General features: G+C 43.9%; 3 protein-coding genes and 1 long non-coding RNA gene across 6 annotated transcripts; 1 reads left to right on the forward strand and 3 right to left on the reverse strand.

Annotated features, from left to right (window-relative positions):
• Window positions 1-5,715: 5,715 nt before the first annotated feature.
• Window positions 5,716-13,224, forward strand: LOC125514831 (sugar transporter ERD6-like 16). 3 transcript variants are annotated; one of them, XM_048680199.2, is made up of 18 exons: window positions 5,716-6,076; window positions 6,160-6,222; window positions 9,692-9,781; window positions 9,875-9,934; window positions 10,030-10,095; window positions 10,229-10,294; window positions 10,369-10,444; window positions 10,539-10,603; window positions 10,902-10,994; window positions 11,083-11,163; window positions 11,254-11,338; window positions 11,420-11,463; window positions 11,543-11,605; window positions 11,685-11,744; window positions 12,292-12,345; window positions 12,513-12,572; window positions 12,680-12,794; window positions 13,053-13,224. In XM_048680199.2, exons 1-18 carry the CDS (start codon window positions 5,765-5,767, stop codon window positions 13,172-13,174), a joined length of 1,575 nt encoding a protein of 524 aa, XP_048536156.1. In that variant the 5' UTR covers window positions 5,716-5,764; the 3' UTR covers window positions 13,175-13,224. The 3 variants fall into 3 exon arrangements, with proteins under 3 accessions (XP_048536156.1, XP_087384849.1, XP_087384848.1); XM_087528723.1 differs by having other exon boundaries at window positions 10,385-10,444; window positions 10,520-10,603; XM_087528722.1 differs by having other exon boundaries at window positions 11,083-11,338.
• Window positions 7,943-11,152, reverse strand: LOC125514833 (uncharacterized). Its single transcript, XR_007286633.2, has 3 exons — window positions 10,474-11,152; window positions 10,233-10,305; window positions 7,943-10,141 (listed from the first exon to the last, which is right to left on the reverse strand). It is a non-coding gene; the product is annotated as an uncharacterized LOC125514833 (long non-coding RNA).
• A 372-nt stretch (window positions 13,225-13,596) lies between the features above and the next one.
• LOC125514832 (uncharacterized) lies at window positions 13,597-14,973 on the reverse strand. Its single transcript, XM_048680200.2, has 4 exons — window positions 14,480-14,973; window positions 14,272-14,350; window positions 14,077-14,164; window positions 13,597-13,993 (listed from the first exon to the last, which is right to left on the reverse strand). The coding sequence occupies exons 1-4, from the start codon at window positions 14,921-14,923 to the stop codon at window positions 13,843-13,845; spliced, it is 762 nt and encodes a 253-aa protein (XP_048536157.1). The 5' UTR covers window positions 14,924-14,973; the 3' UTR covers window positions 13,597-13,842.
• A 792-nt stretch (window positions 14,974-15,765) lies between these two features.
• Window positions 15,766-18,466, reverse strand: LOC125514834 (3-oxoacyl-acyl-carrier synthase-like protein (Protein of unknown function DUF455)). Its single transcript, XM_048680201.2, has 2 exons — window positions 17,756-18,466; window positions 15,766-16,549 (listed from the first exon to the last, which is right to left on the reverse strand). Exons 1-2 carry the CDS (start codon window positions 18,341-18,343, stop codon window positions 16,013-16,015), a joined length of 1,125 nt encoding a protein of 374 aa, XP_048536158.1. The 5' UTR covers window positions 18,344-18,466; the 3' UTR covers window positions 15,766-16,012.
• Window positions 18,467-20,092: the final 1,626 nt, after the last annotated feature.

Here is a 20,092-nt window from a genome sequence, read left to right on the forward strand (position 1 = left end):
CCAATTCAAGTTTTTCTTCATAAGATTGCATCAAGGCATCAACGATATGTTTAGTGAACGCTTTATTTTGACTGTAAGCATGAGGAGAATTTACCACGGATTGCAACAAGGAAATACAATCAATCAAATAGCAATTTTCATAATTAAATTCCTTGAAATCCAAGATAGTGGGTTTAGCAACATCTAGGGTTTTAATTTCTTCGATCCCACTTTCATCAATTTTAGCATCAAGATCTAAAAACTCTGAATTCTTGGAACGTCTTCTAGGTAAAGGTGGATCATATTCAGTCCCATCACTATTAAGATTCATATTGCAAAAGAAAGATTTAATAGGGGACACATCAATAACTTTTAGATCTTCATCTTTATTTTCATAGGAACTAGAGGAATACGCTCTTATAAAGGCATCTTTTTTAGCACGCATCCTAGCGGTTCTTTCTTTGCACTCATCAATGGAAATTCTCATGGCTTTGAGAGACTCATTGATATCATGCTTAGGTGGAATGGATCTAAGTTTCAAATAATCAACATCAAGAGCAATTCTATCAACGTTCCTAGCCAACTCATCAATCTTAAGCAATTTTTCTTCAATCAAAGCATTAAAATTCTTTTGCAAAGTAATAAATTCTTTAATATTAGATTCAAAATCAGAGGACATCTTATTATAATTTCCATAAGAATTGTTGTAGGAATTACCATAATTATTAGAGGGATTACTAGGATAAGGCCTAGGATTGAAATTTCCTCTATACGCATTGTTACCAAAATTGTTCCTACCAACAAAATTCACATCCATAGATTCATTATTTTTCTCAATCAAATTAGACAAGGGCATATCATTAGGATCAGAAGAAACACTTTTATTAGCAAATAATTTCATAAGTTCATCCATCTTTCCACTCAAAACATTAATTTCTTCTATCGCATGCACCTTTTTATTATTAGATCTTTCAGTATGCCACTGAGAATAATTAACCATAATATTATCTAAGAGTTTAGTAGATTCTCCTAAAGTGATTTTCATAAAGGTGCCTCCCACGGCCGAATCTAAAAGATTTCTAGAAGCAAATTTCAATCCGGCATAAAAAATTTGTATAATCATCCACAAATTCAAATCATGAGTAGGGCAATTACGTATCATTAATTTCATCCTCTCCCAAGCTTGTGCAACATGTTCATGATCAAGTTGCTTAAAATTCATAATATCGTTTCTAAGGGAGATGATCTTAGCGGGAGGAAAATACTTAGAGATAAAAGCATCTTTGCACTTATTCCATGAATCAATACTATTTTTCGGCAAAGACAAAAACCAAGCTTTAGCACGATCTTTAAGCGAAAAAGGAAATAGCTTCAATTTAACAATATCATTATCCACATCTTTCTTCTTTTGCATATCACACAAATCAACAAAGCTATTTAGATGGGTAGCGGCATCTTCACTAGGAAGGCCGGAAAACGGATCTTTCATGACAATATTCAGCAAAGCAGTATTAATTTCACAAGATTCAGCATCGGTAAGAGGAGAAATCGGAGTGCTAATAAAATCATTGTTGTTGGTATTGGTAAAGTTACACAATTTAGTGTTATCTTGAGCCATCGTGACAAGCAAGCAAACTAACACACAAGCAAACAAAAAGCAAGCGGGCAAAAAGAGGCAAATAGAGAAAGAGAGGGAGGATAGAGAGAGAGAGGGGGGGCGAATAAAACAGTAAGGGTGAAGTGGGGGAGAGGAAAACGAGAGGCAAATGGCAAATAATGTAATGCGGGAGATAGGGATTGTGATAGGTACTTGGTATGTTGACTTTTGCGTAGACTCCCCGGCAACGGCGCCAGAAATCCTTCTTGCTACCTCTTGAGCACTGCGTTGGTTTTTCCCCGAAGAGGAAGGGATGATGCAGCAGAGTAGCGTAAGTATTTCCCTCAGTTTTTGAGAACCAAGGTATCAATCCAGTAGGAGGTTACGCACGAGTCCCTCGCACCTGCACAAAACAAATAAATCCTCGCAACCAACGCGATAAGGGGTTGTCAATCCCTACACGGCCACTTACGTGAGTGAGATCTGATAGATATGATAAGATAATAATTTTGGTATTTTTATGATAAAGATGCAAAGTAAAATAAAATCAAAGTAAATAACAAAGTATTGGAAGATTAATATGATGAAGATAGACCCGGGGGCCATAGGTTTCACTAGTGGCTTCTCTCAAGAGCATAAGTATTCTACGGTGGGTGAACAAATTACTATTGAGAAATTGACAGAATTGAGCATAGTTATGAGAATATCTAGGCATGATTATGTATATAGGCATCACGTCCGAGACAAGTAGACCGACTCCTGCCTGCATCTACTACTATTACTCCACTCATCGACCGCTATCCAGCATGCATCTAGAGTATTAAGTTAATGAAAACAGAGTAACGCCTTAAGCAAGATGACATGATGTAGAGGGATAAACTCATGCAATATGATGAAAACCCCATCTTGTTATCCTCGGTGGCAACAATACAATACGTGCCTTGCTGCCCCTACTGTCACTGGGAAAGGACACCGCAAGATTGAACCCAAAGCTAAGCACTTCTCCCATTGCAAGAAAGATCAATCTAGTAGGCCAACCCAAACTGATAATTCGAAGAGACTTGCAAAGATAACAAATCATACATACAAGAATTCAGAGAAGATTCAAATATTGTTCATAGATAGACTTGATCATAAACCCATAATTCATCGGTCTCAACAAACACACCGCAAAAAGAAGATTACATCGAATAGTTCTCCACAAGAGAGGGGGAGAACATTGTATTGAGATCCAAAAGGAGAGAAGAAGCCATCTAGCTAATAACTATGGACCCGTAGGTCTGAGGTAAACTACTCACACTTCATCGGAGGGGCTATGGTGATGATGTAGAAGCCCTCCGTGATCGATGCCCCCTCCGGCGGAGCTCCGGAACAGGCCCCGAGATGGGATCTCGTGGATACAGAAAGTTGTGGCGGTGGAATTAGGGTTTTGGCTCCGTATCTGATCGTTTGTGGGTACGTAGGTATATATAGGAGGAAGGAGTACGTCGGTGGAGCAACAGGGGCCCCATGAGGGTGGAGGGTGCGCCTGGGGGGGGGGGGGGTAGGCGCGCCCCTATGTCGTGGCCTCCTCTTTTGTGTCTTGACGTAGGGTCCAAGTCTCCTGGGTCTTGTTCGTTGAGAAAATCACGTTTCCGAAGGTTTCATTCCGTTTGGACTCCGTTTGATATTCCTTTTCTTCGAAACTCTAAAATAGGCAAAAAAACAGCAATTCTAGGCTGGGCCTCCGGTTAATAGGTTAGTCCCAAAAATAATATAAAAATGGATAATAAAGCCCAATAATGTCCAAAATAGTAGATAATATAGCATGGAGCAATAAAAAATTATAGATACGTTGGAGACGTATCACCGGGCCGCCGTGCAGACGCGGCGGAGGCGGGTGGCATCGATCGATTGGCGGGCCGGCGCGCGAGCGGCGGCTATGATTGGCCGCCGCATGGCGTGAGGCCGTCGGATGGAGGCGATGCAGGTTTCTCGATCGGAGCAGGGAGGTGACGGTCGGCGCAGGTCGACGGGCGGACCTACGCGCGGACGGCAGCTGGCCTTCACGGGCCACCTTGGCGCGCGTGGATGCTAGGTCGAAGGAGAGGCCGGCTGGTCGCGCCGGGGTTGGAGTAGAGACGCACGGGGGTCGACAGCGGCGGCGGGCGACGCAAACCGATCAAGATTGGATCGGAAAACCCAAAAAAGCCGATCAAAACGACCGGCAAGAGAGCGAAAACCCGGAGCAAGGGCTCGGGAAAAAGACTCTCTAGGGTAGCCGGTCAACACGGCGAACGAACCCTAAGTACGGGCGGCGCGACCCCGGTGGAGGTCATGGAGGCCGACCGCCCCGAGGACGGCGCGCAGGTGCGGAAGCGGCGGCCGCTAGAGTTTAGGATCGACTTGCAATAGATACCATGTTAGAAGGGAAAGAGAGGATTGGTGGAATAGTTCGTTGTATTGCTTAAGCCTCGTGGGCATATATATAGGAGTACATGGTTTACTTGAAGTACAAGACAAGTCAGAATATTCCTAGTTTATCCTATGTTTCCTAATATAATCACGTTACTCAACACCTTCCATCAAATTATGCACTTTGGTCTTAGTAGTCTTCTGCTAAATTGTAGCATGATTAGTAGCCTTCTGTCGTTTAGCACTTCGGTCTTAGTAGCATTTCGCCAAATTGTGGAGTAACATGATAAGTAGCCTTCCATCATTTAGCACTTTGGTCTTAGTAGCATTTCACCAAATTGTGGAGTAATATGATTAGTAGTCATCCGCAACTTGATACTGTGGTCTTAGTAGCCTTCTGCTAAATTGTGTAGGTTGATTAATAGTCTTTCCGTCAAATACATGCTAAACAACCTTGCGTCAAATACATGTGCTAATCATTCTCCTTTTGCCAAACAATAACAACTTCCCGCCAAATCATGCACAAACAAAGTTTACATGGTGGCTTTTGAGTTGGCCAGACAGATGTCCAGACTCGCAAAGTCTACTTGTTTACTTTTGATTTACGGAAATTCGAATTCAGACTTGCGAAGATGTTCGCGGACCGATGCGGCAATGTGTTGGATATCTTATATCGTCCAGACACCTCGATTCAGACGTTTGCGGGCATTTTGAGGTTCCACGTTAGAGATACCCTATCCCCCTCCCAATCTCGCCGATCTAATCTTGGGGCGCATCACCGCACCAAGAAGATTAGGTACTCACTTTTTGTCATCCTTGTGCCACAATCGCAATGGCGCAACTCGCGCACGACATCCTTTCTTTGTCACCGAATTCACATTGGTTTATTCTTTTCATTTTCCTTTTTTTGCAGGTGACATTCTTTTCATTTTCACCCATTGGCCTTCTTGTCGTGAGGTGTTCCAAACTAGATCTGGCGTCAGTATGTTTTGATAACCTTTTTCCGTTAGTACTTGCCAGATTACTATCACTTGCTTGCCAAGTTATTAGTCATCTACTTACCAGATAAAAATCAATAAAATTTAGCCTGGTTGTCAAGTTATTGGAAGCCCATGTATTCCCTCTGTCCGAAAAAAACTTATCCCTAAAATGAATGTATCTAGCACCAAGTTAGTGCTAGATATATTCATTTGAAAGATAAGTTTAGGACAAGTTTTTCCAGATGGAAAGAGTATATCGGAGTAAAACTTGTTTCAGCATACTTATATGTTGACGCAGTGGGATCAGCTGACTCGAATGCTGGATTAGTTCTCGCATTTCATACGAGTTCTTACTCGTATATTTTGCATGTTGCTTGCCCTGCATATATGTGTTCCGTTTTTCCTTCCAATTTTCGAAATTTTTGGGGTTGCTCAAAACGGCACGAGCGCATGCTCGGAGAAGTATTTTCCTGTTGCAGTTTCAACTTCAGACTCTGTACACACTGTCTCTGTAGATGGAATGAAAAGAGATACTACGGCCTCGTTCGGTGTCCATCTGCTCCACTGCTTCGCTTCGAGAGCGGACGGGGCTGCGGTGAAAAGTATTAGAGCGGGCAAAACAATGCTCCGCAGATCCGTGAATTTCAAAGAGCCAGCGCATTGTCGAACAGGGCCTACATGTCATACTTCAGAGAATTCGATTCAGCGTCTGAACCAAAAACGTGTTGCCGCGTAAAACTATGATGGTACGTAGCAGAGGTTGCGCAACCAGAAACATGTGATCCCCAGCATTTGGAGCTGAAGGCCACGACGGATGGCTGCCGCGCTCCCTCCGTCGACCGCCCCGCCGCTCCTCACCCGCCGCTCAGCAGCAGGCCTACTCCCCTTCCACCGGGCGCGGCGCGGGCAGTACGCCGCCGCACGGCATGGCGGCTGCTGTGCGCGCCGGTTGCGCGCGGCAGCGGCGACCGCCGGCGCCACGCGCGGCCTGACGAGGAGAGCCACGGCTGTGGCGGCAGCCCAAGGCCGCGCTCAGGCCGGAGAGGGCGCGGAGGAGGGGTCGCTGCAGATGGTCCTGCTCAGCACCGCCGTGGCCGTGTGCGGTTCCTTCGAGTTCGGCACCTGTGTAAGTCTGCACTGCAGCCGCTGGCTCCATGTCACAACTTGCTTCGCTTCCGACGTGGTTGTAATCGAGTGTGTGATATGCAGGTTGGGTATTCTGCGCCGGCTCAAGCTGGAATCGTCAGCGACATTGGACTATCCAATTCACAGGTTGGTTGGTTGGTACTTCCTCCGTTTCAAATTACTCATAGAACTAAAATACATCTAAATACATCCATTTCTGTGACGAGTAATTCAGAACGAAAGAAGTATATATGATGATTGGTAACAGCAGTAGCAGCGACGCATGTGCACTTTCATTTCTTTTTTATCAAACGAGGAATGATGATGCTCGGCTTATGCTTGATACAGAGAGGAATGCCATCGGTCAAACATTTCTCTATTTTTATAAAAAACTGAGTTGGTGATGATGATGTATCTGTCATATTACAATATAGACCGCCCGATCTATATCTAACAGATAGAAAGCAAACTATCACAATTTTACAAAAGGATACCCGCACCTTTCTCATTCATCCTTATCTCCCACAACTTCATTGTTGAGCACGGATTGACTCCGTGGGTTCACCGTCACAATGCGCTTTTTTCCTATGTCATAATATGCTTTTACGATTTGTATAGATAAAATCTTTCTCCTTGCCTTCGTAGGAGAAGCGAAAAATTGTGTGCATTAATGGATTCGAACACACAAACTATCGCTACATCAATACGGCTGTAGCCAGCAGACTAAGGCGTTGTTGTGATAAAAAAATAGCGTTAACCTTATAATCAAATAATCCCACCTCACTTCTTCACAGCAAATTTCACCTACTTATACATGTATATCAAAATCAATCAGCCGAACAGAACCCAAGAAATGAAATGAAGGAGGCGTGAACAGAACCAAACAAAGGAAGAAGGCCAACATGATTAGCGTCTGGGTGTATGTGCGTCTAAAAGAAGAAAATATTGGCTAGGAAACATGCGTGTGCCCATAAAAATATGAAAAATGCATGTGCGAGCCAAGAGCCACGTCCCCATTGCCAAGGAAATAGAAGAAGATAATAAACCTGACAAATATGAAAATCTGAGTCCTATCAGATTTCTTTCAAAGGTGATTTTTTTACAAATATCCAACCAAAAACAATATGCATGTAGTTGTCTTTTTTTTATACACAGATTTTGATGAAAACTCACACAAATACACTACATTCTTTGACTTTTTGGATAACAATATGTTTTCTAAAAACGGCCATAATGTGCCCTTCCTCCAAAGTGACTTTTTGGATTAATCACAAAGACTATGTGAAGTATGGTTTAAAAAAGGCAGCATGAAGTAAAACGATTTTTTTGCGTGTATTTGTCTTTTACAAACACAGGTTGTGATGAAAACTCACACAAATATACTACTTTTTTGACTTTTTGAATAAAAATATGTTTTCTAAAAAATGGTCACAACGTGCCTGTGCTCCAAAGTGACTTTCTGGATTAATCACAAAGCCTACATGAAGTATGGTTAAAAAAGACTATGTGGAGTAAAAAGTGGAACCACCACGTGGCATACATGATATAGTACTACCTCCTCTGTCCCAAAATTCTTGTCTTAAATTTTTCTAAATACGGATGTATCAAGTCACGTTTTAGTATTAGACACATCTGTATCTACGCAAATTTAAGACAAAAATTTTGGAATGGAGGGAGTATTATGGATGCATGTCAGGAGAAGAACCCATTAGGAGAAAAATTTATCCATGGTTGCATTGTTTTTTAAGTCAATCTATTGTAATAATGAAAAATTATTTCAAAAAGATCTTTTTCTCTATTGCAACACATGTAAATATTGTATAATACCTACAGTTCCCGCCATCATCTTGTACCCTGCTAGCAGGAGGATGCGGTGTGGATTACCGATGGTGGCGATAGCAGCAGTCAAGCGGGTGCTGAGCCATCGTGTCATGAGAATGTGTACACGTTTGATGTGGTGCCTGCTGTGACCTTACATCTTCACAGATGGCTGTGTCGACCAGCCGCCGCCAATCAACGGCATGCTTCGTTTTGTCTTCATCACACTGAGCATCATGTTGGTCGTGGTGCTGGTGTTGGAGATGGACCCCCTGTTGCACAGTCTTGCGACCTAAACTACGGGTACGTGATTTTTCTTCCGTTACGGGTATTTTTGCTAGTAACTAAAAAAGAAAGCCTCTGGAACAATCTGGCATGGTGGCAGCTGCCGGTGTCGTCCATCCCCATGCCTCCGCTAATTCCGACCACCAATCACCACCGCGCCCCACTCCTCCTCACCTTATCTCTCATCTTTCTCGATATATCATTTTTTCGATGAAATTCTCGAGATACCATTTTTTCGATGAAATTCTCGAGATATCATTAATTTTTACACATAAGATTACTCCTGCGTGGGTCAATCATAACAGGTGTTTTGTAAAAAAAAAAGAAGCATTCTGATGTTCTGTGCAATGCACGGGCATCTTGCTAGTCACTTTGTAATTTTCGAAATGCTTGCCAAGGCAAGGGCAACACCTCTGCCAATCCATACAAGAAGAAGAAAGTTGCCTAGTTTAATTGAGGCAAAATGGGCGAGAACCAAATTACAAACACTAAGACACAACAAGAAAATTGGAGCTTGGGGACAGGGTTTAGACCAAACCAGGCGAGGGCAGGAGCTCTGCCATTTCTATTGGAACTAAAAAAAGATTTTGTTTGCAACAAAAGGCTCTGTGCCTCTGTTAGATCTTTTTAGCAGATCAGGGAGCACCTCCCCGGTTCCATTAATCGTAATGAAACCACCATACAGCATGCAAAGCATGTCCAGATCAACTCCAAGTTACAACCAGGCAAAGTATCAAGGCAAAAAAACAGGGACTACACGCAGGCAGCAAACTGAAAACAAACATCGAACTAAATACTACTCCCTACATAAAGAAATGTAAGAGCGTTTGGATCACTAAAGTAGTGATCTAAACGCTCTTATATTTCTTTAGAGAGGGAGTACAAACAACCAACGAGTTCAGAAAGCAAGACCAGGCGAGGCTCTCTTTTAGCCGAAACTAGACGTCCTTGGCTTTCTTCAAGCTTCCAAACAGCAAGAATGAAAACAGGTTGAACCCCTCTAAAATTATTAATACTGTATGATGAACTAGTAGAGTACTGACCTTCATTCTCTAGCTGCCAAACAAGAGAGTCAACATCAGAGCTAAAATTAACACTATTGTCTACCTCTACCAGTTCATACCACTTCTCCATTATGGCTGATGAGAAAGATCTCCTAAAGGTGAGTTTAAGTTGAGATCCATCCCAGGCAGCCTGAACAATTGTGTTTATTTTTTCATTGAAGATAAGATACAAATCCCAAAATTGTACTGCTAGGGGGGATGAACCAAACCAACTATCTTCCCAAAATCTCACTTTGGACCCATCACCAATAACCCATCTATAACAAAATTTGATGAATCTAATCACAGAAATAACCCCTTTCCAAAACACAGGTATTCACACAAGAGCTAGTAAAGATATTTAGTGAGTTAGTATTGCATTCCCTGTCAATGCTCTGTTAGATCCTGATCTTCATGATCTTCATTGCTTTAATAAATACACTAATTGCGATTGATGATTGCCCTTGTAGTATGGCATCTTTGCATCTGTCTTGACGGTTGGTGCAATGGTCGGCGCTCTGACCAGTGGCCGCCTTGCAGACACTCTTGGACGCAAAATGGTGAATTATTTACCCAAATCATACTACTTGAATTGATGACTGAGATGGCTGGCATACTCCTCACAATATCTGTGCCATTTGCCTTTGCCACAGACCATGCGGCTGGCAGCAATTGTAGGCATTTTTGGTTGGCTTGCTATATACCTAGCCAAGGTATATACATTCCTTGCTCCGTTAGCTAATTTCGTTTACAAATGTCGTTCGTTTCTTGTTTCAAGAGCTTGAAAAACTGCCTTCATGACATGAAGGGTGCAGCGATGCTCTGCTTGGGACGAGTCTTGCTGGGCTACTGTACAGGGGTCCTTTCTTATGTGGTGAGCATCTCCCTCTTAACTCTCAACATGCACCCGACTTTTCATGCTGTTTTGATCAAAAACTGTACTGTTTATTCGCCACTTGATCAACATAGTAGCATTCTACTGCACTAAACATTACCCACATGCACAGGTACCTGTGTTCATATCTGAAATAGCACCAAAGGATCTCCGAGGAGGCCTTGCAGCCTCAAACCAGGTTGGAGAGAGCTGGACAATGTGCACGAAATGTTAGAAAAGTTTTGAAATTGACAGTTTCATCTGCAAGTGCAGCTGTTTATTTGTTCAGGGTGTTCAGCTGCCTACATCATTGGAGCAACAATTTCGTGGCGCTTTTTGGTTGTCGTGGGTAATAAATAATATCCATTATTATCTTACCTGCATATGGAATGGCATGACCATTGTCCAAGAAAAATCAGCACAACATTTGCATGTTTGTGCAGGATTAGTGCCTTGTGCGTTCCTCCTTGTGGGTCTTCCCTTCATTCCCGAGTCTCCGAGGTGGCTGGTATGGTTGGTTGTAACTACTAACTTGGGTGTGTCACATGGTCACATAATGGCAAATACTCCCACCGTCCCGAATTACTTGTCGCAGAAATGAATGTACATACATTTACATTCATTTCTGCGACAAGTAATTCGGGACGGAGGGAGTATATGCAAGCGAATAATCGAATGCGAAACAGAACCTAATGAATAGCTAACCTTTACTGAAGTTATCCCTCAAAAAAGTAAAACATTTACTGAAGCTATAGATTCTCATAGTAGGTTTTCGTTATGAAGTTCATTCTGCAACAATATGACAGGCCAACATCGGGAAAGAGAAAGAATTCCGTGCTTCACTACAAAAGCTTAGGGGTGAAAAGGCTGACATATCTGGAGAGGCTACTGGGATTATAGTTGGCTTCTACCCTAAATTGCTCTGTTTATCAACATATAATTTGGGGAAGAGGATATTCCAAAAAACAATCTCTTATTCTTATGCAGGAGTACGTTGAATCAGTTCAGGATTTACCTAAGGCCAGGATTCAGGATTTGTTTCACAGGAAAAATATGTATGCAGTCATTGTAAGAACTAAGCAATTTCATCAACCTACTTCGTTTCCAAAGGATCTTATTTTTCATCATCATCAAAGAAGTTCTAGCTTTGATGCACAGGTGGGTGTCGGCCTGAAGGTCTTTCAGCAACTGGGGGGAATAAACGCATTAGGCTTCTATACAAGCTATATCTTTTCATCTGCAGGTATCCAAATGCTACCAAATTAATTGTGCCATTTTACTGACGAAGGAAACATTCTGTAATTGTTCTTCCCCTAAACTTCAGGGTTTTCTGGTAAACTTGGGACCACATTGATCGGCATTATTCAGGTTCAGGATTGGCTATTCTCGTCAATAACTGTAACTGGCTTGCTGGCTGTATCAATTTCTATAACTATAATTATTTCAGATTCCAATCACATTACTTGGGGCCCTTCTCATGGATAGGAGTGGAAGAAGAACCCTTCTACTGGTATGGATACTTCAAAACTGAGCTGATGCACTTACCTAAAAAGAAAGCTTCATTTTTTTTGTATTCTTCTATTAATTAGGTGTCTTCATCTGGCACATTTGTGGGCTGCTTTCTTACTGGGCTATCATTCTACTTCAAGGTAACCGCAAACTTGTTTATTCCATGGGGCAGTCCAACTTAAAATTTGAACCGGAAATCATTTATTGATGCTAAGTTGCTAATATAAGCCATTGCGAAATCTCGGGAAGAAACTTGTCACGGGTTTTAGAAGTTCTGGCCGGTCTTTTTGCTCGTCAATTTTTGTCTCCTTCAACACTAAGTTGATTTGTTCATCACATAGTTCGTATTTCTCAAACCGTGTCAATGTCAGTACGGACATGTGGAACTTAACTATCTGATAATAGTAGTGCCTGAATGCAAAACATAAGGTAACCGCAGTTATTAAAGTTCCCAGCTAGTATGGAGTATTTGGCAATGGGACAAAAATACCAGACTGCACAAGCACCGACTTCCATGTATGAGGCTCTATTAAATAAACATGATTGAAGGGTGAAATATCAACAGATCAAGCAGATCAAATCGACAAAAATAAATAGTTGAATAAACCTGACCTGAATTTACATTTCAGAATGTTCGATGCCTATCATTATACAGAGTATTGACTTTCTATCTTTTCATGATCACAGGCACAAGGATTGTACACACAATTGGTTCCTACATTGGCTCTTTACGGCATACTGGTACAGAAATTACGTAACTAAAACATCAATAATTTTGTGTGATCCCAATGTAAAAATGAAAAATTGTGTAGATAGTTCATCACCACCTAGACGTCTAAGATGGCAATTTTTGCTGGCATAACATGTCTGAACTCCAGATATGTAAATTCTGACTCCTTACTGAATAGGCATACTATGTGGCATACTCAATTGGAATGGGACCTGTTCCTTGGGTTATCATGTCCGAGGTATGATATATCACCACGAAGTTAATTAGGGATGATGCTCGCGTTCCTGATAATCTATAAGGAGCCCACGTTTGTAACTGACAACATCTCATTGTTTATTGGCAAAGATATTCTCAATCAACATGAAAGGAATAGCAGGAAGCTTGGTAACCCTGGTTAGTTGGGTTGGTTCATTCGTGATATCGTATTCGTTCAGCTTCCTTATGGATTGGAACTCTGCAGGTAAGCATGTTCAACCCTTGTATAAGTAGGTCAGTTGAAAAGAAAGTAGAATATCCACCATTACCCACTCATGTGATAGCCGAATAATAACCCATTAGCAAAAATATGTTTGGAAAGGAGCTATCACCAAGGTTTGTATATCTTTTTCTACAAAAGTATATGTTGCTTCGTTTCTCCCATGAGCTTTGGTTCCACTTACCACTCAATAGTTCTCCAGTAAATGTTTTTGCTTCAGTCTGTTTTTATTTCTACGTGTAGGCACATTTTTCTTGTTCTCAGCAGCGAGCCTGGTTACTGTGTTGTTCGTGGCAAGGCTAGTGCCAGAAACTAAAGGGAGAACACTCGAAGAGATCCAAGAATCGCTAATGGCCGTTACATGACAGGTTAAGAGGGAGGACTATGTATGGCTGGCACGGCCATTACAAATTTATGTCTACAGATCTGAGAAAAGGAACTGCTATCTTTGTATTGTAAATTCCCGTGTACCTCTTGTTAATCATTAGATGGCTTGGTCATAAGTGTCAAACTATCAATCAATTCCAGACAGATCTGTGTCAAATGATCTAATTTGGTTTGGTCGTGACAAAAAAATTACCATGATATCCTGACCGACCGTTACCACACTAATTTCACCAACGATTATGAACACATTAGAGCATCTTTTTTCGTGCACAATTTGCTTTGCTGGATGGCAGAGTTCATGTATTGCTTGAATGTCATTGGACGATGAAGCAGATTGCATGCTTGCGTGAGTTCATGTTCTTTCTGGTGGACTATATATCCAAGTATTTCTTACAAAGAATGAAAAAAAAAAGTCCAAGAGATGATATCATTCAGAACAAAACTTAGAGTGACACAAGGCTGTTATCATCAGAATTTGACAGCGGAGTGCCAAAAAAAACTCCGAGTAAACAAAGAACAAACCCAACTCTGAGCAGAACAGGATTCGAAACTTAAATACTCATTCATAGGTGAGAATTAGATACCAGTATTTGTGCCCCGGTTTTCAACTGCTTCGGTGAGTGAGTACCCTACACTCCGTAATTAATCAGGTACCAGTAGTATTTGTGGCATCCAACAATTTAACCTCGTTCATGCTTGCCTCATGCTTACTACTTTCCTCCCTTATGACCCTCTTGAAGTTTCCAAGCTCAGGAGAGTCCTGGCCATACACCATCTTGATGTTATCCACACAAGCACTGGAAACGACAGGCAGCAGATAAATCAATTCAGCATCCCGAAGAACTAAGATACACGAACAACAACACAATAGCCAGCATACCTGCAGGCTTCCCTGTCGAACTTGCTGCGTGGCACGCCAAAGAACTCTTCGAAAACCTTCGGTTCGACCCTGCAGAAGAATGGCCGGTCTACAACACCCCCAAACAAAATCAGCCATAACAGCATCAGTTTACTTACACATGTGCACTGCTCTGAAGACTAAAATCAGGAGAGCTCATTCTGAAGACTAGCGTACCTTCGTAGATGTTGCAGGTTCGGTTGGACTTGTCGTAGTTGTTGCACCATCCGTCAGGGCCAATCATGCTCTTGTACAGCTGCGACCATGATCAGCAATTCAGCATGCTCCATCATAAACAAGAACCGAAATTTTGCATCTATCCAACAACAGCCAGTCTTTTTGTAGTAGTATGTTCATAGATAGATAAAGCAGAAATGCTGCCTACCTGGAGGTGGTCGGGGAAGTCGGCGAAGACCTCGTCGGGGGTGGGGAACTCGGGGCCCTTGTCGAGCTTGCAGCACGCGCCGCACCCCGTCGCGCAGCGCCACCGCACCACCCGCTTCGGCTTCTCCGGCGGCTGCTTCCTCAGCTCAATCTCCTGGCCCGATGGCCCTTGCGACTCTTCCGCCGCTGGTCGAACCTTCCTCCTGTCTTTGGCGTTGGGCTTCTTGTTGCTGGGGATCTCGGAGCGCCCAGGCAAGGGCTGAGGCTGGGGCAGGGGCTTGGCCTCGCCCCGCCGCTGGCCCTTCCTCCTCTTCCCGCCCGATGGTGGTCCTGATGAGGAGGACGAGAGACCGGCGATGGCGACAGGCAGGAGGCCGGGTCTCCTCCTGGCGGCGGCGACGAGCGTGGACGCCGCCCTGGCGGTGGCGGCCCGCAGCATGAGCATCCTCCTCCTCTCTCTGCTTCAACAGAACAGGAAGAACCTCGCTTATCCCCTCCTTAAGCCTTCCTCCTGCGACTGGGCTCGCGCAGCCCAACTTGGACATGTCTAGGCCCGCGTGGTAAATGCTATACGTGGCCCAGCTTGACTCACACCCTTCCGAAGCTGTGCGGATGCCGCGACTGGGAAGAACAGTAGGTGTGGCTGGAGAGAATGTCATATGAAAATCAAGTTTCGGTGAAAACCGATGAAAACCACATGAAAAATGATGTTTTGAAGCTTCAAACAAATCCCACAAACATACGGGATTTTAAGAGTGTGATGTTCTATCAGCATATGAAATTCCCAAGTTCAAACACATTACCATTTGCGAGCTATGAAAAGAATAAATTCATCAATGAATAGTCGCATGGCAATAGAACATCACCATCCTAACATATCATTTTTTCACAATTTTTTTCAATACTTCCAAACATGGGTTTCACGAAGTTTTCTTTGAAACTTGGTTTCCATGTGATATTCTCTCGTGGCTGGGATGCTGAGACAATCGAAGCATGAGTGAGGCCTTATCATTGGCAATCGACGTCGTGGCAAGAAAGACTAGAGCGGCAAGCGATTGCCTGAATGTTGTCAAGTCAATACATGATCAATCAGGATGTGGGTATGCTCAAATAGTAGGTGAAATCATAGCTCCAAGTGCAGATTTTGAAGCTACCTCTTTTGTGCATGAGAGGAGAGGTTCAAACAAGGAAGCTCACCGGCGAGCTCGGAGTCATAAAATGGCTAGAAGAACCAACTCAACAATATTGTCGAAAATGAAAAGAACCAAACACTACATATATCTAAAATATTGCATGACGGTTAAATCAAATACTGAAACCCCACAAATTCAGTGGAAATTCACGTACATCTCTTGGTTTCACTTCGGTTAGTCGCGTACATCATTGCTTTGCCAATGCCAAAACAAACAGGATCACCAGTTCACCACTCTCTGCCAGCAAGAAAGATACACCAAAACCTGATTGAACTGAGGGTGTAGCACCCACTGTGTCTTCTACCCTACCAGTAACAGGGAAAACAGCACAAACACTTACACTACTCACTTTGCTCGGTTGCTTGTGTCTCTACCTCCTTCACCGCTAGGGGTTCGTACCAGGCAGGCCCAAATCCAGCTGCCTTCCTAGCCTCCGCATTGAAGGGGGGCTTCAGGGGTCCCCGGAAATGCTCTCTAACGATGCTGTGGAATCTCTCGATGATTGCCATTTCATCGGCGTCGCCAAGGGCGCACCTTGCCAGTCCATCTTCCACTTGTTGAACCGCCTCGTCATGGCTATTAATATCTTCCGTCGGCTTATCTGCCAATCCATCACGCACCGCTTGAGAAGTCTTATTATCATCACCTATCCCACCTTCGGGCAGCTCAGAGCATTGGGGTTTAGGCTGTGGAACTGGAGGCGCAATTGGATCGCTGGCGAGGGACCGGAGGCACAGGTATCTAAACCATCTAACACCAGCTGCACAGTGTGTTATCTCTTCTGGATAAATAATGTCTTCAAGCAGTTTGGCTGTTTCTTCATCCCCACCAGCACGGAATCTTGATATGGTGGTTGGAAGGACATCTAATCCCCTGGCCTGTGTTCCAAATGGGCATTTATCAGACATAAATATGTGCATATGGTTGATCAGAATTTATCACATACAGAAAACAAATGATGTTGGCAATACTATTATGCATAATAGATACGTACATCCTAATTGTTCCCATCACTACACAAAATTACGGACATGTAAAGACGAGGACAGCTTAACTGAACGCATTGATAGACAGTTAACTGCGATTACAGAAAGGAACATCTGGTGGATAGTTTACTAAAAGAAAGCAACTCAAGTCCAACATTGCAACACATTTTTCAGCTTGGTTCTAATTTTACTGAAGAATTTGCTTTGCAAGGATTGCTAGTTTCTCTGGAGTAAATTTGTGCACGCCCAAACAGTCCAAAATCTTGATTAACAAAGAACATAAGGTTGGTCTGATAGCTACCATATAGGAGGCCATAGCCCTAAGTTCAGATACCACGTCAAAGTGCAAATGTCACAATTAACATGCAGTTTATGAACCAATCAGAAGTGAAATATAAGAAAGAAGGAAAATATAAAGGATATCAATTAGAAGAGTCAGTTGACAGATTTCATTACAGGCTATTCCCCATGGTTACTCCCCAAGGTGGCTTCTTAGATCTTCATTTAGATACATGAGAATAATACTATTATAATTTATTCTCTCTGGGTACTCTACAAAATTAGAAGGATTTTTAGAAATAAAATTTGAAGGTTCTGCTCGTACTACCCCAGCAAAGACTGCGAGTTAGTTCAGTTAATTCATTCCATCGTAATTCTAACATTAATTGGTCCACTATATCAGAAGAAGAGTCATTACCAACCATTAATTGGTCCCTTGAGTAACCAGGGTTAGCTCATTTTCTTGCATTGAGAACAGAAGAAGATATTAGATGGTTCATAATCCTTACACTGAACCAGTTCCTCACGATAAACAACACAAGTCATAAACTAGTTCTCCTGCAAGCATCCAAGTTTCAAGTACAACACCAGTCTTCATAACTTTTATGCAATGAACCAACCATGAATGAAGAAAGTGGAATGCTGATTGATTTAGCATCGGAATTTCACAAAACGAATGATGCTTCAGCTTTCAAGGCTTTGGCTGTTTCGGCCTACAATGGCAAAGCTTCTAGCTAGCTCAATGTGTCGATTCAATTTGGGCATCGCTAAGCAAAGTACTGTCCTTAATTCGTCATGCCAATGGAGATAAAGAGGTACCTCGTGGACGCAGTGCTCGACGGCTAGGCGGGCGAGGAGGCAGTGCGAGGTGCGCATGGCCGAGTCCCAGAGGCCGTCGTGCGCGGGGAGCGCGCCGTAGTGCGAGCCCAGCTCCCGGAGCCGCGCGGAGAGCACCGCGAAGTGCCGCCCTTCCTCCTGCGCGACGCGGGCGAAGTCGTCGAAGAAGCCGCGGGGCATGCCGAGCTGCGCGCCGAAGCGGGCGACGATGTCCCAGGAGAGGTCGACGGCCCAGCTCTCGATGTGCGCCAGCGAGTGCAGCATCGCCAGCCGGCTCTGCGCGCTGCCGCCCTTCCCCAGCTTCGGCGCCTGGGAGGGCGGGAGCAGCCGCACCGCGTCGCTCCGCGCCGGGCGGTCCGGCGGGGCGCGCGCGGGCTGCGCCGGGTCGTAGGCGAGCGGGATGGCGCCGCGCAGCCACTCGGTGGCGGCGAGGTCGCCCAGCCGGGCCTTCTCGTCGGGGTCGGCCGTGTCGAGGATCTTCAGCGCCCAGTCAACCAGCGTCTCGGGCGGCGCCTGCCCGCCCGCTTTGTCGACGACGGCCGCCCCACCGGCACCACCCGCGGCATCCATCTGAGCGATTCCGCAGCCCGCACGACGCGGAGTGGGTCTCGGAGTTCAGCTGGAAACGGCGGCGGCGGCGGCGGCGACTGGGTGGATGGGCAGACTGCTGGTGGGCCGTCTGATGCAGAGGACAGGACCAGCCGACGTATATTCTTTCGATATGAAAAACTACCCAGGCCCATTTGTGAACTACAAAAGGCTTCGTCAAATCCAGGCCCATTTTTGAGTTTTTTTTAAGGAATGCCCATTTGTGAGTTATCCTTCCGTCTATAATATAAGATCGTTTTGCAAGCTGGAGGGAGTAGTTACAAAAACAAAAGGCTTACTGCCTCAAACCCTACTTATACAAGAAAAAACGCACATTGTTGCATCCATTCCTGTAAAGTCGACAATAGATTGACAAATAATACCAGTGTAGAAAAGAGTGCAACTGCCTTGCAACCCAGATGATGCACAATACATAGAGTTGGAGAAGGAACACATGTATGCACGTTGTAGAGAAAAACTGAATCACAGATAATAAATCTCACTGTATTGGATCATCTCGTCGAGGGGGTTAAAATAACTTCCTTTTATACAAAATGGTAGGAGAGAATGTAAACCCCATGAGTATGTGGAAGTAATTTTTTTTTGAATCAAAAATCCAGACAAAGTTTTTTCTCCACCAAGAAATGGTACACCAAAGTACAGAACATGTCAAAATACAAACAACGAAAAACCATCTTAAGTAGGGCAACCATAATTACACCCAAACATTGAGACCCATGGGCTATCATTTGTAATGACGTTGCAATGTGCCACGACGTCACTAACAAGAATTCAAAAGGGGCAAATTGAACGGTAATCTAAACCCTTGCCAGTTAAGAAAACAGCGGCAAGTTTCCCATATTTATCATCTGGAGCCTTATTCTAAATCTCATTAAGAAACAATAATAATAGTGAAGAAAAAATAAAGTAAGATAGTCAAAACCAATAGGATAGATTAACTAAGTTTAGTGAGACAACCAAGCACATATGCATCATAGAGAGGTATTTTTCGAAACGGACACCATAGAGAAGTATGAAATCACCATCATTGTAGTTGCATTCTAGTCCACCTATTTTGAAAGGATCGAGAGGACGACTAAGGAGCTTAACTCCCAATTTCAGGGGCTAACGGAGATAAAATAAGTTACCCGGACATGCAGCTTACGACGAGAACAACCTACATGGTAAGTGCTGGAATTTTGTCTATTTTGGGCCTAGCCCAATAGCAGTTTCAGAAATTCCTAATAAATCCTAGAGGACCACAGCCCATTTGTGCAAGGCAAGAGGTGGAACAAAAGTTTAGTCCCACATTGCTAGTTGAGTGGGAGTTGGACCTCCTTATAAGGGAGGTTCTCTCCCCACTTGTACGAGCATGAGAACAAGAGGGATATCCACGTGCGCTCCTCCTCCGCCGCCCGCCTCGCCACGCCTCGTCACGACGCGTCGCGGGCCTGTTCGCTTCGTCTCCCTTCGTTGCTTCACCTCCCGTCGCAGCCTCTTCGCGTCCTTCTCCTGTGCCTCCGAAACCGCACCTTCGGGAGAAGGGTGATAAGGTTTTTGGGGAGCGCTCAGCGCGACTACTGGCTGCTTCATCACGGACGATCCGGTCGCCGACGACTACTTCCCCGACGTCCATGACCTCCTCGACGACATGGCAGGCGAGGACACCGACCCCAAGTCCAGCGCTTCTGCTGCTGCTGTCCCGTACGTGTTCTTGTCTTTCCTGTTAAA

The sequence above is a fragment of the Triticum urartu genome, chromosome 6A, assembly GCF_056163025.1.
Source record: "Triticum urartu cultivar PI428250 chromosome 6A, HENAU_Tu73, whole genome shotgun sequence".
Taxonomy (NCBI): Eukaryota; Viridiplantae; Streptophyta; class Magnoliopsida; order Poales; family Poaceae; genus Triticum; species Triticum urartu.

Coding starts and splice junctions, on each gene's coding strand:
- LOC125514832 (XM_048680200.2), bottom strand. CDS start 14,923: ATGCTCATGCTGCGGGCCGCCACCGCCAGGGCGGCGTCCACGCTCGTC. Junction 14,351..14,479: donor ACTTCCCCGACCACCTCCAG/GTAGGCAGCATT, acceptor TCATGGTCGCAG/CTGTACAAGAGCATGATTGG. Junction 13,994..14,076: donor TTCGACAGGGAAGCCTGCAG/GTATGCTGGCTA, acceptor TGTCGTTTCCAG/TGCTTGTGTGGATAACATCA.
- LOC125514831 (XM_087528722.1), top strand. CDS start 5,765: ATGGCTGCCGCGCTCCCTCCGTCGACCGCCCCGCCGCTCCTCACCCGC. Junction 10,604..10,901: donor CCGAGTCTCCGAGGTGGCTG/GTATGGTTGGTT, acceptor ACAATATGACAG/GCCAACATCGGGAAAGAGAA. Junction 11,606..11,684: donor GAAGAAGAACCCTTCTACTG/GTATGGATACTT, acceptor TCTATTAATTAG/GTGTCTTCATCTGGCACATT.
- LOC125514834 (XM_048680201.2), bottom strand. CDS start 18,343: ATGGATGCCGCGGGTGGTGCCGGTGGGGCGGCCGTCGTCGACAAAGCG. Junction 16,550..17,755: donor TCGAGCACTGCGTCCACGAG/GTACCTCTTTAT, acceptor TTTGGAACACAG/GCCAGGGGATTAGATGTCCT.